The sequence below is a fragment of the Orbicella franksi genome, chromosome 8, assembly GCF_964199315.1.
Source record: "Orbicella franksi chromosome 8, jaOrbFran1.1, whole genome shotgun sequence".
NCBI lineage: Eukaryota > Metazoa > Cnidaria > Anthozoa > Scleractinia > Merulinidae > Orbicella > Orbicella franksi.
The window spans coordinates 2,138,233-2,151,989 of record NC_138152.1 but is presented as its reverse complement, the minus strand read 5'-3'; the positions used below and the strand labels follow the sequence as shown (position 1 = coordinate 2,151,989).

At 38.5% G+C, this 13,757-nt stretch overlaps 1 protein-coding gene across 1 annotated transcript; it reads left to right on the top strand.

Annotated features, from left to right (window-relative positions):
* The first annotated feature begins 986 nt into the window (after positions 1 to 986).
* LOC145496209 (uncharacterized) lies at positions 987 to 11,382 on the top strand. The gene is made up of 7 exons (XM_081475877.1): positions 987 to 1,386; positions 2,865 to 2,892; positions 3,541 to 3,648; positions 5,074 to 5,176; positions 5,718 to 5,786; positions 6,514 to 7,166; positions 8,269 to 11,382. Exons 1-7 carry the CDS (start codon positions 1,162 to 1,164, stop codon positions 8,337 to 8,339), a joined length of 1,257 nt encoding a protein of 418 aa, XP_081332003.1. The 5' UTR covers positions 987 to 1,161; the 3' UTR covers positions 8,340 to 11,382.
* Positions 11,383 to 13,757: the final 2,375 nt, after the last annotated feature.

Sequence of the window (13,757 nt, the reverse complement as noted above, 5' to 3'; positions counted from 1 at the left end):
TCGCACAAATGAATTTAATTTTCTATAGCAATAGTTTCCAATGACACTAAACAAAACCATATAACAAAACGAAACTAAACAGTTTGACATGTTCCTTTAATTTGCAACAAAGCAGTGCTTTATAGAAAACATGACGCCATCTATATTCTTACAAGAACTGCAGCAAGAAGATGATATTTATTCAGACGAAGAGATCTCGAACGCGGAAACTTCATGGGCAAGATCATTATGTAGTACACTAATGTTAAAGAAATTATTGCAAGGTCTTAAATTTCGGGTGGTTAATATTCGCGAAAACTTTTCGCGAAGATGTATGGGTTATTGACCAAGCGTGAGGTCAAGATGGCTGGATATTGGTCAAGTTTTTTTTTTTTTTTTTTTTTTTTTCGCGTGTTTATGGACCGAGACGGAGTCGAGGTCCATAAACTCGCAAAAAAAGAACGAGGCCAATATCCAGCCATCTTGACCGAACAAGCTTGGTCAATAAAGGGTTTATTATATGGCTTTCGGGGAAATTTTTCTTGCGGGACACGGTGGGTAGACCCGAGCGGGCAAGATAACCCCATCTTCCCCGCTCGGGTAGCCAATCACAGCGCAGGATTTGATTCATCTTGCCCGCTCACGGAGCTAGCCATATAATAAAAAGTTGTTTTCTCTGTTAGTAATAGGCCATTTCCGGATTGTTGTGCCTCTGTTTCAAAAAGAGTCCTCGTGCAAAACTTATGTGAAAATGAGTTTGATTTGCAGGAAAATGAACCTGTGGTGGAAACACGTTTCATATGAATGGCTTTTGCACGAAGACTCGTTTTGACACAGAGGCAAAAGGTAACTCGGAGATGGCCTATTCGTTTCTGATATCTCTATCATTTTACTGGCCCAGGTGGATATAATGCTATCCACTGGCTAAATCACTATCCAGCGGATAGCGTGGTTTGTTTTGTCAACACTTATCCGCTGGATAGTAATTTATCCAGTGGATAGCGTTATCCAAACTTCTAACAACTGGGGGCCTGGAAACTACGACATTAGATATTCTGTGAAGATTACACAAAGTAGACAGTGCTATCTTATCTGACCGCTGACCTTTATGTCTACCTAACAGACGAAAACAGCTGACATAGAGGAAAAGAATCTTTTCTTTTGGTTGAAAAGGAACCCAAAATGTCGTGGTCTGCTCCCGAAGACTGGTCACGCTGGGATCCAGATAGGCTAATGGTGTGTCCCTTCGACGAGTCTCATAGAATAAGGGCAAAGAGATTTCAACACCATCTTCTGAAGTGCCGGCAAAACCATCCTGACAAAGACTTCGTCACTTGCCCATTCAACGCTAAACATGTTATGTTGAGACATGAAATTCGACATCATGTGAGCAGGTGTCCTGATAGGGTAAGTGTAGAACAGTGTACAGTCTTAAATCGTCAAATCGTGCGTTTTTGTTTTTAAAATTTGTGAAAAACTTGCATGTTACTCGTTTCACCTAATATATCATTTATTTTTATAATTAACTTAATTAATGTTGACCTGTTACCGACATGTACACGGAAGCTTACATGAACAGCAAAGCGAGAATTCCAGTAAAATGTATAACCCGTGCACGTTCTCTGTTATCTTCTCTGGTTAATTACAAAGCCTCCTTCAAACGTGTCAACTTCTGGCCTGAAAAATGATTGCTGCCATATTTCTTATTTCTAACATGTTCATTTGCATTTGGAATGCCATAGGCTAGAACCTCCCCCCGCCCCCCCCCCCTCCCCCCCCTTCCTCCACTGACTATTTATTTTTTTCTAATCAAAAGAAATGTTTAGCTATTGCAACAAGATGAATTGTTTATTTTGTCACCATTTTAATGCCTGAATTATGCTTGTGTTCATTTTTCTTACAAACATTTATAAAGAAATTATTTACTACATATTTTCTTATTTGCAACTAGCACTAGTTAACAAGTAAACAGAAACACTTTGCTGTGGATATTCTTAACTGCATCACATGCTGTACATATACGTCATGTACATGTAATTTTGTGGTTTGTTGGTGATTTTTGATCCACATTTTCCAGGGGGTCATTGCATCCTTTTAGTCTTATTCTTCGTTTGCACTGTCACACTATAAAAAATATTGGAAGATCATTCAGTAGATAAAGTCAAGAAATTATATTGCTTTAGGTTTTAGGTCTGAATGTTTTCCCAAACTTCAAATATTCGTTGAAGTATTTTATACAAATTTACAGAGCCAAGTATGGAGCCGCCATGTTGGTGTACCGCCTGCCTTCATGGTACACCAACATGGTGGCTGGAAAATGGTGTAAACATCTGGAACTTACTTCAATTGGCTATCTAGGTGACTGATTATCTGAACTGATCAAGTAAACATTTGAATATGCACTTAACCTAATACTTTTAATTAACTTCTAGAAAGGCTAAAAATCATGAGATAAGTATATATATTTTTTGACAAATGGGTTCGTAGCTTTATGTCACACACTGCCATAACTCTGAAATTCAAAATGTGCTTGTTTCCAGACGAAGCAAGCTATTGAGCTGAAAAGTTGTTAACAGTTATAAATTTACCCCCTCTTATGTCTGGTGAGGATAAAAACTTTGGTGGCTCTTTAGTTTTGGGTTTTAGAAAATGATGGCGTCACTTGCAAACAAAGAATTTGAATGGCCTTGTGAACCCTTTGCGAGAGGATTGCCATCAGTGAAATTAAACTTGTCCTGAAGTACATGGTTTCCTAGTTAACACTTCAAATTCCTTTGTCAGAATTAAATTAATGTCAGTAGTACTAGAAACACAACTTGTCTATAAGAATGTTATATAATTATATTAATTTTATTGACTACATCAATTCTATTTTAATTTTTCAGTCTGTCATTGAGCAGTATAATTACAAAGGTAAGGAACTATTTTTTTACTTGTATTAAAACGAGTACTAACTGGGCTGAAAAGGGTTGTATAAAATACATTTTGAAAACTGGCATAATCAATGTCATATCCAGGACTGCTTAAAATGGGAGAGGAATAAGGCAAAGAGATGAAGAACCCTCCCTTGTTCATAAATGAACAATGAGGGAGGTGGGTGGAGCCTTTACTCCTCTAATAAAGAGGGTGGGGGACATATAATTATCAGCCCTTCTAGCATTAGGGGGGAGGTGCAGTGGCCTCATGGCTACTGGAATCGTGAGCTCCACTCCGGATGGAGTGGTCCGGGCTCAAGCCCTGGCCTTGTGTTGTGTTCTTGGGCAAGACACTTCATTCTCTCAGTGCCTTTCTCCACCCAGGTGTATAAATGGGTAGCAGCGAATTTAATGCTTGGGATAACCCTGCAATGGAGTAGCCCACATCCAGGGGGAGTAGAAATACTCCTAGTCACTTCATGCCACAGAAACTGGGATAAGCTCTGCCTGATGGGCCACTTGGCTCATACAGACCTCACCTTTACATAAACCTTTACCTCTAGCCTTACATCAGTAGCACCAGTACTCATTCTGCTCATTTGATAATATAGGTTTACTTACTTGTACATGCATAATATGTGAACAGGCAGTGAGAAGGATGAAGATGGGTTCTACTTCAAAGGAAACACTTCTGTGCCAAGTTATCACAGGACAGAGGAATTACAGGAGCCCTCTGAAAGCTGGGACAATCATGGTAACTACTTCAGTTTGATCATCAAGTAAATACAAACAGTTTTAGAAAATGTTATGCATGTTTCCAATAAAATGAATAAATAAATATCTTAATTGACCACTCTCCCAACAGGGCTTTTCAGGGCCAATGAAACCAAATGATAAAGGAAATAATGTAAATGAGCATAACAATAACCCGCACCATTCTTGGTTTCAATAATACTTGGCCTCACACTAGAAGCTAAGTTAGTTTCAAGTGAGCACTAGACTCACGTGCGCTTGAAAATCTCAAGTCACACTTTAGAAAACTTGGCTTCACACTGGATGACAAAGTATATTACTTGAAGCATTTTCTCAGTAAAATCAGCCATGAATACATATCACAAATTCGACTGTTCAGCAGTAAAATCTTAAAGAAATGTATATAGTTATTTCGTTGCTAAAGAGCAACACAGGAATAGGGGTAACACAAAGGGACAAGCAATATCTTCTGTATTTCTCTAGAATATGGCTCAACAATGTAGTTTTCAGCAAAGAAATTGTTGTAGGGCTTAAGCTAACCGAGAAAATGCATTTCTGTGTGACTCGTCCAATGTTCAACAGAGTTGTTCGAGTGCAAAGAAATGACCTGGTTGGAACTTGAAACAGCAGCTGGTTTGTAATTTGCTGAAGACCACTGTTTTGGTGTCGGATGATATGAAAAATGATGGTTTAGGCTGTCTCTGAAAATGAAATTTTAGCAAGTTTTTTATCAGTCCGTTCATCAGAATTGTAGCAACACTGCACATCGCTTTCAGTTGGCTTCCATTTCCTATTGGTCAAGTGTGTTCTCAAGTGTGGTGTAGACCATACTTGGTGGCGCACTTAGGCTTCTTTGAACTACATTTACGAACATTTCCATGGTCACTAAGTAAAGTCCAAGTAAGTACATTTTTATCACCCCTTCATACTCAAAGTAGGTTCCAAGTGCACTTAGATTATACTTACAAGCTTTAGTGTGAAGCCAAGTAATATGGCCAAATGTATGATCAACCTACATTTACAAGATTATGTATTTTTAATTCACAGTAATCTCAACTGCATTATATATTTTATGGTATTTTGAGTGGAAAATTCTTGTCATTATGTAATTTAAGTTAATGATTTTATCCAATACATTCAGACATTACAATTTCAGGCATTTAATTTTTGAATAACTATATTTTCAGACTTTTTTGTCTGAAATTAAAGCAGTCCAAACTTTTAAAGTGTAAGATATGTATAATTATCATTAAGAAATATTATAATTACAAAATTAATGTAGAAATCATTTCAAACTTGCACATTACTCTTTTAATCTGCTGTTTTGTTTGTTTGTTTCATTCCTCAATCCTTGTGTGTTTTGTAACTTCAATAAAACGGAAACATTGCATATCTAACTCTCGGGATTTTTCTATTCCTCCAACAGATGGACAAACCAATCTTCAGCAATCAATCCAGAATAACACTGAAAGATTTGTGTACCATCAGACATCACCTCAGTCAACACCAATAGTCACAGACACCTTAAGGTTTGAAGCATTGTAATCAGCCTTTTTAGCAAATGCTTCAATGGGTTAATCACAATATTCATTATAAAGGGTAAAGCACTGAAATCAAAACCACATAAGTTAGTCATCAGGGTTATTATTCCATATCATATCCATGTCATATCAGGGTTGAATATTCCATTCTGAAGGGCAACCAGACTCAACAATAGGAAAAAATCAAACATTTCAATTGTGTCAAATATTTTTACATGTGAAATGTACCACAGCACATGTATGAAAGTACTGTTTGAAATTTTTTGTTTGAATGGTTCCAAAAGAGGGATTTATCCAGAAAAAGTAAATATCTTTGGTAGTAGATTACCACCTTGTGAGACATACATCATATTCCCTGCACACTGTACAGTAGTTCATGTAATAAATAGCATTACTTGAAAAATGCTCAATAGACATGAAGCCTCCATTTAATTAATGTTCACACTGTAGGGTTTCTTGACTTGTTCCTCTGAATCTTGGTGATAATTAATATTCATATCTGACTGATCTGTCAAATAATATTTTTCAGTTTAAGTCCAGAAGAACGAGAAAGCTACAGGCGTCAACTTAGAAGAGAAGCTGCTTCGAGAAGTTCAAAGTAAGATACTGCAGTCATTAATGACTAATTTGCCCCCTGGGCATCCCATAATAGCTATATGAAACAACAGAATTTGAAATGGTCACTGTATCGCTGAAAAGGTCAGTTAACAGTATACCTGTACCATTGCAATATTACGTCTCCATACTGACTGTGACTGTGTTCTTGTGATATTGGGAGGGAGGGAGAATTTTGATTTCTAGTTAAGACTTTTTCCTGAGGTAGTGAAGTGCTCACCCACCCACCCCAGGGGAACTCCAATTAAAAGGATGGGGGTGCACATCGTACCCTTTAGGGGTTAAAAAGGCGGTCTTGATACCTCTTAGGGTGTTTAGCCTCAAAACGTCCATACTGGGAGCTTTTGTGGTAACTTTTAGGATATTGAGCCGGAAAAAATATTAGAGGAGACATTTGGCAATCAATTGATTTATGGTGATTAAAAATAATGGAAGTGTCAGCTAATGTGTAGTTTAAGAATTGGTATGTCTTAGGGGTGAAAAAATTCAAGCCACGCCCACAAAGCAGGATCTTAGTATCTGTTGGGGGATCTTTTCAAAATTTTCGACGAACATGCCCGTCCTTTTTATATGGGATTCCCCCCCAAGGGGGATGGGTGGGGGGGTGGGGGTGCTTACAGGTGCGTATATTTCTCATCACCTTTCTGTTTGAATTTTTTTTTGAACAAGAAGGCTGTGAGAAGTCAGGAATTGTTTGACTTTAATTTCAGTCCTGGAATGCAACTGCCATCAAGAATGTGTGCAACGTCTCAAGGATATAACACGAACTTAGAAAACGTTCATGGACAGCAATATTCACCTTCCTCAAACCCTGTCTTCCGTCACTGTGTCCAACAAGGTGCAATTTCAAGTTCATCACAGCAGCAAGGACGTTATGATTCAAACTTCTCTCAGGTACATTCTGTTGGGTATGGTGTGTCCAGACCAAAGAACCCGATATTCCAATATTGTATTAAGAAGATGCAAGGTGAAGCTCCACAAACCCATTCATCATCACCCGTGTGCCAGACATCTAGTGAACAATACATAACGCAAGTTAGTCACGGTGATAGGAACCTTGTAACACCTTGTGTCTCGAGTAACAGCTACACAAATGATTTTCCACCTTCCCCGCCTACGGACACCAACCCGCGATTTAAAACGAGTGGTTTCAGTGTGACCGAAATGGAAAACAAACTTAAACTAGCTGAGAATGTTAAACCAGATGTAGCTGCCGTCTCTAATGTGTGTGGACAGCCGACCTCGCCCACTTCCAAAGGTGTGAATGCTCCTCATTTAGCAGGGGTTGGTTGGGCCAGGCTCCATGCGGAAGCCAGGAAGAATAATTTTGGTGGAATCTGCTTCAGCACCACAAGGGCCACAGGTAAATGTTTATTCTGTTTCGTAGTCAACCTCTTCATGCCCTTCATTTGAAATTTAGTCACAACAAAATTCCAATGTCGTCCAGTATGACTATCGTCACTGTCCTTTCTCTTCATAAGCATTTCTTTAACTTCTGCCTTTCACAGACTATCATTGCAGACTTATTTATTTATTTATTTATTTATTTTTTGAGATTTTATTTGGTCACAGATTTAATGCGGTTACTCTTAGTCAGTACTGTTTTTTGTTTCTTTCTTTTCTCTTTTGAGGTCTTTCGTAGGGGTTTTTCGGATACGGGATATCTGTGGGGAACAAATTAATGGTTCAGGGGATATTTAAGTCAGATAAAACGAAATATCAAGCAGGAAAATTGTTAGTTTTTGAACTTTAAATTTACGGGATGCAGGATATTTAGGACTTTCAGAAATTATCGGTATGGGTATGGGATATCAAGACCCTCTAATGGGGCCTCTCTTTTCTGCGAACCGAACAAATAATTACCAGATAAGATAGATAAACATCAAAGATGTAACAACAAGCTAAAAGGGAAAGAGCCGGGTGAAAGTGCCAGTAACCCCCAATTTTTTTTTTTTTCCTTTAATAATATCTACTAGTTTCCCTGATTACAACACATATTCCTTGCATTCTGCAACGATTTTGACACACATTATCGCATGTTCGCATACATTGTTCTCAGAAACAAAACTTTGTTATTCCCGAAATGACGTCGAGCCAACTCGTTCCATTCTCCGATATTCCTTGGCCGTGAACATGGAAAAAAAGTAGATTTAACAAACTTTGATAATTCATACCAAGTTAACGAAAATAGCTACAACGATACAATATTTTCGCAGTGGTGATCAGGAGAAAAAGGAAATTTATATTAGCAAAAAAAAAAAAAAATTGGGGGGTTAGTGGCACTTAAAGATTGCGGAAGCTCTGGTCGGATTTGTAATTATACGGAAGACGAAACATTTCAACACGTACAATCCATAGCGAACTCAGTTGAGGATCGCTTTGGTCTAGCTTGATTTAGCTTGATTTAGCTTGAAGTATTCTTGATAATTTCCTCTTTTTTCCATTTGTTTTCAAAATAAATTCAGGAAATGAAACCACAAGAACACCAACCGCTGGAAGAGGAAGGGGCATTTTGAATGTCATGTACTCATCATAAAATGTCCCATTAACACAACACCTACGAAAAAGGAAGAAAAAATCTCACGTAATTATCATGAGTTTGCCCCCTGAACACAACATAGACAACTCCAAAAGTACGTGTATTACGAAACGGACGTTTTGTTGTCGATCAGCTGAACATTGTGTTACAGTTCAATAGAGATATTGGCAACGTTTTCAAGCTTGTTATTTTTCTTAAATTGTTTCCTGTTTCGTTATGGTTTATTTAGATTTAGATTTCATAAATGTTGCAAGCTCTTCAGCTGAAGTCTTCATTCTGTCCATGTGTTATTTATGCTGTTATTTGAACAATATTTGGAAGACGCAAAAGTTTCAGACAAGTGGCCACAGACAACGGTTGACTCTTCAGGTTTTGTGATGAAACTGCTCTTCGTGTTTACAGTCCAAAAAGCGCTTCAAACGAGTATTTTAATCACCCGGAACCGGCTTGACAGGTTGCTTGTACTCTTCTTTGTTCTCCTGAGCGCACGCGTTGCAGAGCATGGGAAAAGTCTTGTTTTCGAAAAAGAAAAACGTTGAATTATAAATCTCATTTCGTTTTATTAAGCTCGTCATTTGTATTTTGACTCGCCATACGGACTCGCTAACATATGGCCAGACTCAGAAAATGTACAGCGATACAACAAAGTAAAGTGACTGAGAAATATATATTGTATTTGAAGTACTTTATAGGTCGGAGTTATCTGACCTGATGTGTGACTTTAAGTTCAGAAATGGATGACAGAAATAACCGGAAAGAGCGGACAAGTACAAATTTGGCCGAAACTACGATTTCTAGCTGTGAAACGGATGAAATCAACTGTGCGATACCCAAAAATAGATCTATGCCACAGTGTTTGCTGTTTTCAAAACAACAGCGTGTAACCTACGCACAAACTCGAAACTGGGGTAAACGGGTCACGGAAATTACCGGAATAGCGCAGGAAGACAAATCTTGCCAAAAACTGCACGGCGTGTCGCTGTGAAACGGATGATGTTATTTGAAAACGACTTGTTTCATCCGTTTTACCGTGATATCCCGTTGCAAGGACGGTGAATTTGCCATAGATCTTGAAACAACAGTGCAGTTGTCACGGGACATGACTGGACACGTCACGCCTCCCAAGTCGAACAGACAGTAGGTGGGAACGTGACATAACTCTCATGGGCTGATGATCAGGGCGGCCGGACTTTGACCGTCCATTCACCACTCACGTGCCAATATTTAAATTTACAAGGTGAAGTTGTAAAAAGCCGTCAATGAATGGCATTATCAATACTGCCTGTCGACATCCTGTTTCTCGAGTTAAATCACGAGCGGTAAACTTTCGTGGAGTTTTGAACGTTCGAAGACGCACGAATTAACCTCGCAATGGCTTCATTTGCTGTTATGGTTGTCCGCGTCTGGGATTTGTATGTGACAAATTCTATTTTGACTGGGTGGCTGCTCTCGACAATCAATACTTACAATTCAAGTTTATTATGCGCTTGGATCATTTTCCTGTGTGATTTGGTTTACATAATGGACGCCTTGGCGAGGACTAGTAAAAACTCTCAACATTCTTCCAGCTGGGCGTCACTACTTCTCAGTGGACAGTCCGGGACAATTCTGGCAAACTTTATCACCGTTGTCAAGTTTGTAACATTCATCCCGTACCATGTTTTGGTTATTTTAGAGCTGGATATTTATGGTGTTTACCTGTTAGTGTGCTCGCTTCGGGTTATACGACTTCTACAGTCCGGTAGACTGTACGTTCATGTTGCCTGGACACTGACGAGCCTAGCAAAGAACGGAGGACTTTTGGCACAAAGTGTAACATGGAGCCGCCCTTCGCATAAACCCGGGAATAAAGTACGAAAGACGAAGAGGGAAGTTCGTATGAAGAAAATTGTACAAAGCTCACCGTTTATGAACCACATGCAGCGTCTTTTAGCCAAAGACATAGACGCAAGACTTTAAGTTAGCTGGGATTTGTTTGTTTTCTGCTCAGTGTGTCTTCTACAGTTAGAGCTTGTTTCGCAGTTTTAATTGACATGTTTTTTTGGGTAGTCTTTTTTCTAAAAAATTCTGGTTGACCCAGTTCTGCTTTCTAACACCCTTTGTTAACGTAGTGCTGTGCAAATCTCGCACTAGTTTGGCGTGTCCCCTTAAGGTAGCCCAGAAGCGATGACTGCCGGCTTCATTTGCAGCCCATGCCCGATAAAGTTTACTGTACACAACAGTACAGGTCACCGTTCACCTGTAAGCCATTTAGTTCAGATTCTCGGCGTTTTTCGTTTCGATAAGAAACAGTGGGCAGTCGTATATCGACTGTTCAAAGGTCAAGTATTTCAGAAGTTAAGAGCCTTTGTACAATTTACGGCTTGTAGTTATAAATGGCAAGTTAAACGCAATCGTTTGTCATTGCGTCATATTCGTAGGACGCTTCTTTCATATAAATTTATGGACAATTTTTTTGTACATCAACAAAATAGCGAGATCAAAACATTGTTATGGTTACTTTTTTGTTGTATTGTAGTAGAAAACGATGACAGGTCTCGCTTTGAATGTTGACAGATCGTCACGACAACCCGTATTTTTGAAACGTTGATTGTATTTGAATTCGGAAAAACACGACCAATGCTGGATACGACAAGCGACATCGTTGTTGCTATTTTTCCGACAAGGGAGGTAAAGTATTAATCAGATATCGACAATATTCCAAATGTTGAAAATTAGATGACACTTCTTTCCCCGCCCCATTTGGGCAGCTTTTCAAAATGATACACGGAATCGAAAAGAAAATGATTTTAGCGGATGGGAAATCACTGAATTAACCAACTCAAAAATCTGCTAAAGGTATTTAGAGAACAAGGAATGGAAAGTTCTCCAAACTTCCTTCCGTGCAGTAAGGAATTTTTTCGCATCGAATATGGCTAATCAGTATTTAAATCAATATTAATTAATCAGTGTAAAGATGCTTGTCTATAATTATTGTATTTATTATGGAGAAATTATATATTTTGTCTAGACAAATGAATAGATGTTTGCATTCTTCAAAGTTCTTTCGCAATCGTCCGAAAAAAAGCTTCTTGGGACATTTCCCAACAACGCCCTTCTTGTAAAACAATTGACTTGAGTCGCGCAATATTTCCGACAAAATTTAACATATTACTCGTGTAATGAGCATTTGTAATCTCGTGTAAATTGTATATCCCTTGAAGTGGGCGCGGGCGTATTTTGTTTGCGTTTAGTTTTTTTCGCGCATTTTACAGAATTCGTGGAACACTAATTTAGACACTTGTAAATTGGCAGGAATTCTGAATCAAAAGGGGATTGAAATTGTCCACGAAATCTCGCGTTTTACTTTCCTCTTGGAAGAACGGGGACTGTTTTGGAGTTTGGCATCAGAGAGTATGGGCTTGTTTGCGGCTGCAAATCTCTATTCAGTTCTGCTACGTTACAGGGTAGGCAGGATTTGGTAGAACGTTTATACAGTTTTTTTGAATTTCAGTTTTTTTTTTCTCTGATCACTATAGTATTCACCATAGAGAAATTAAAGCCATCTTCTTTGTCAGGAGTAAGCGATCAGTGAGGAAGGTGAAATTTAGGAGTGAAACTCCACTGCCAGACTGAAGGATTACACTAGTGGCTGATGGCACCGCTACGTCGTAATTTAGCGGAAACCAACAAAAGAAACATTAAAAAAGAAAAAATGCATTCAGTGACTTATTTTTAATAAGCTGAGCTGAGGTTAATGTACGTTCCGAAACAAGGAATGCATTCCTGACAAACAGCGCTGAACTTTGCACGTTTACAAGAACGAAAACCATTTCTTGTCCACGCATTGGTCAGCAACACAATGATACAAATCAAAGAATTGGAAAACAGCAACAAACAAAGAGATTAACTTGCACTTACTGAATAAAAACGTGCGTGGTGAAGTGAATAGTTTATACGACAACTCTCAGTTCCGTCGGAAATTTCATCCGTTCGACGATTTTACTCAAAGTTCCTTTCCAACTGTGATGGCGCGGGGAGTATCTAAACAATGGGACCTGTTTGTAGTGCACTCGATTTTGACGGGATGGTTTTTGTCTGAGATCAACACTTTCAACTCTAGCATTCTTTTCGCTTGGCTGGTCTGCCTGTGTGATTCGGTTTATAGCATAGATGCTCTAGCAAGGACAAGCAAGAAAACGCGTCTTTCAAAGGTTTTTGCGAAGGGCTTCTTTGCCGCTTTTTCCCACGACCTCCCGGCATATTTTCCCATGATTCTAAGCTGCATACCGTACCATATATTGGTAGTTCTTAGCCTGGATATTTCTGGTGTTTATTTCGTTTTATGCACGCTTCGGGTAGCACAGCTTCTGAGAGCTGGCCGAATTCATGTTCATTTGGAGTCAGTCTGTCAGTCTATGAAGAAAAGAATTCGGGAAGCCTTTAGCAGAAACGGAAAAATGAAGATGGAAACACTTAAAGGAAAGAAACGCGGCAACTGGAAGTTATTCTCAAATGACAAAGACGGAAACTTTCTTAAACGTTACAATTCACACCCTTAGAGGTCATCAGTTTTTAACCGCTTTTGAAACATTCTATTTTTTAGTCAGAGGAAACAGTTACTTTGACATGCGATAACAATACCTAAAAGCGATGGTAGATCTGTCAAGCTGCCGATCTTTTTTTTTCGGATTTTGTGAATATGTGCAAAGGTCAGATTAGTCACGGAAAAAGTAGATTGATGGAATTTAAAGAACACGTAAATGGTGACAGCAGTTAATTTGCTCAATTAGATACTCTTATACGATAGACACGATTCCTGTGAATCTCAGTGGTTTAGTTTTGACTATATTACACTAACTGTTAAATGCTGTTTTGCAGCTGACTTACGATGTTATTCTGATTTCAAAGGTTATAATTACACAAATCCGAAAGTACGAAGTTCTAGAACAAGTTTTTTTTTTCTTCGCGTGATTCAGTAATGTTAAGTGGATTTATGGAAAACCCGACTTCGCGTAATACTATATTTATAAAATATATAACTTTAATGTCACGGTCTCCCGTCAAGAGATGTCCCTCTATTTAATGGTACTTGAGAAAAAACGCCCCAGTTTTTCACTTGAAAAATCTTTGAAGTGGGAACGGATGGTTTTTAATTCAAATCCAACGAGTGGTAAAAGCATTCACATTACGCAGTCAATCGTAAGCTGTTTTATCAGAATGAAGAGAAACATATATTTAGTGAATGTTTATTTTCTAGAAGTTGTAATCCCGATTTTCTTAAAATCAATTACGGGAAACTAAAGAAGCACTTACGGGCTCTTAACAAGTGAAGTCCCCCTTAATTCTCCTAAAATATGTCTGCTCTGCCCTTGAATGGCCTAAGATTAATTAATGTAAACGAGACGATAGGCAGAGGCAGGTTTCGTGGAGTTT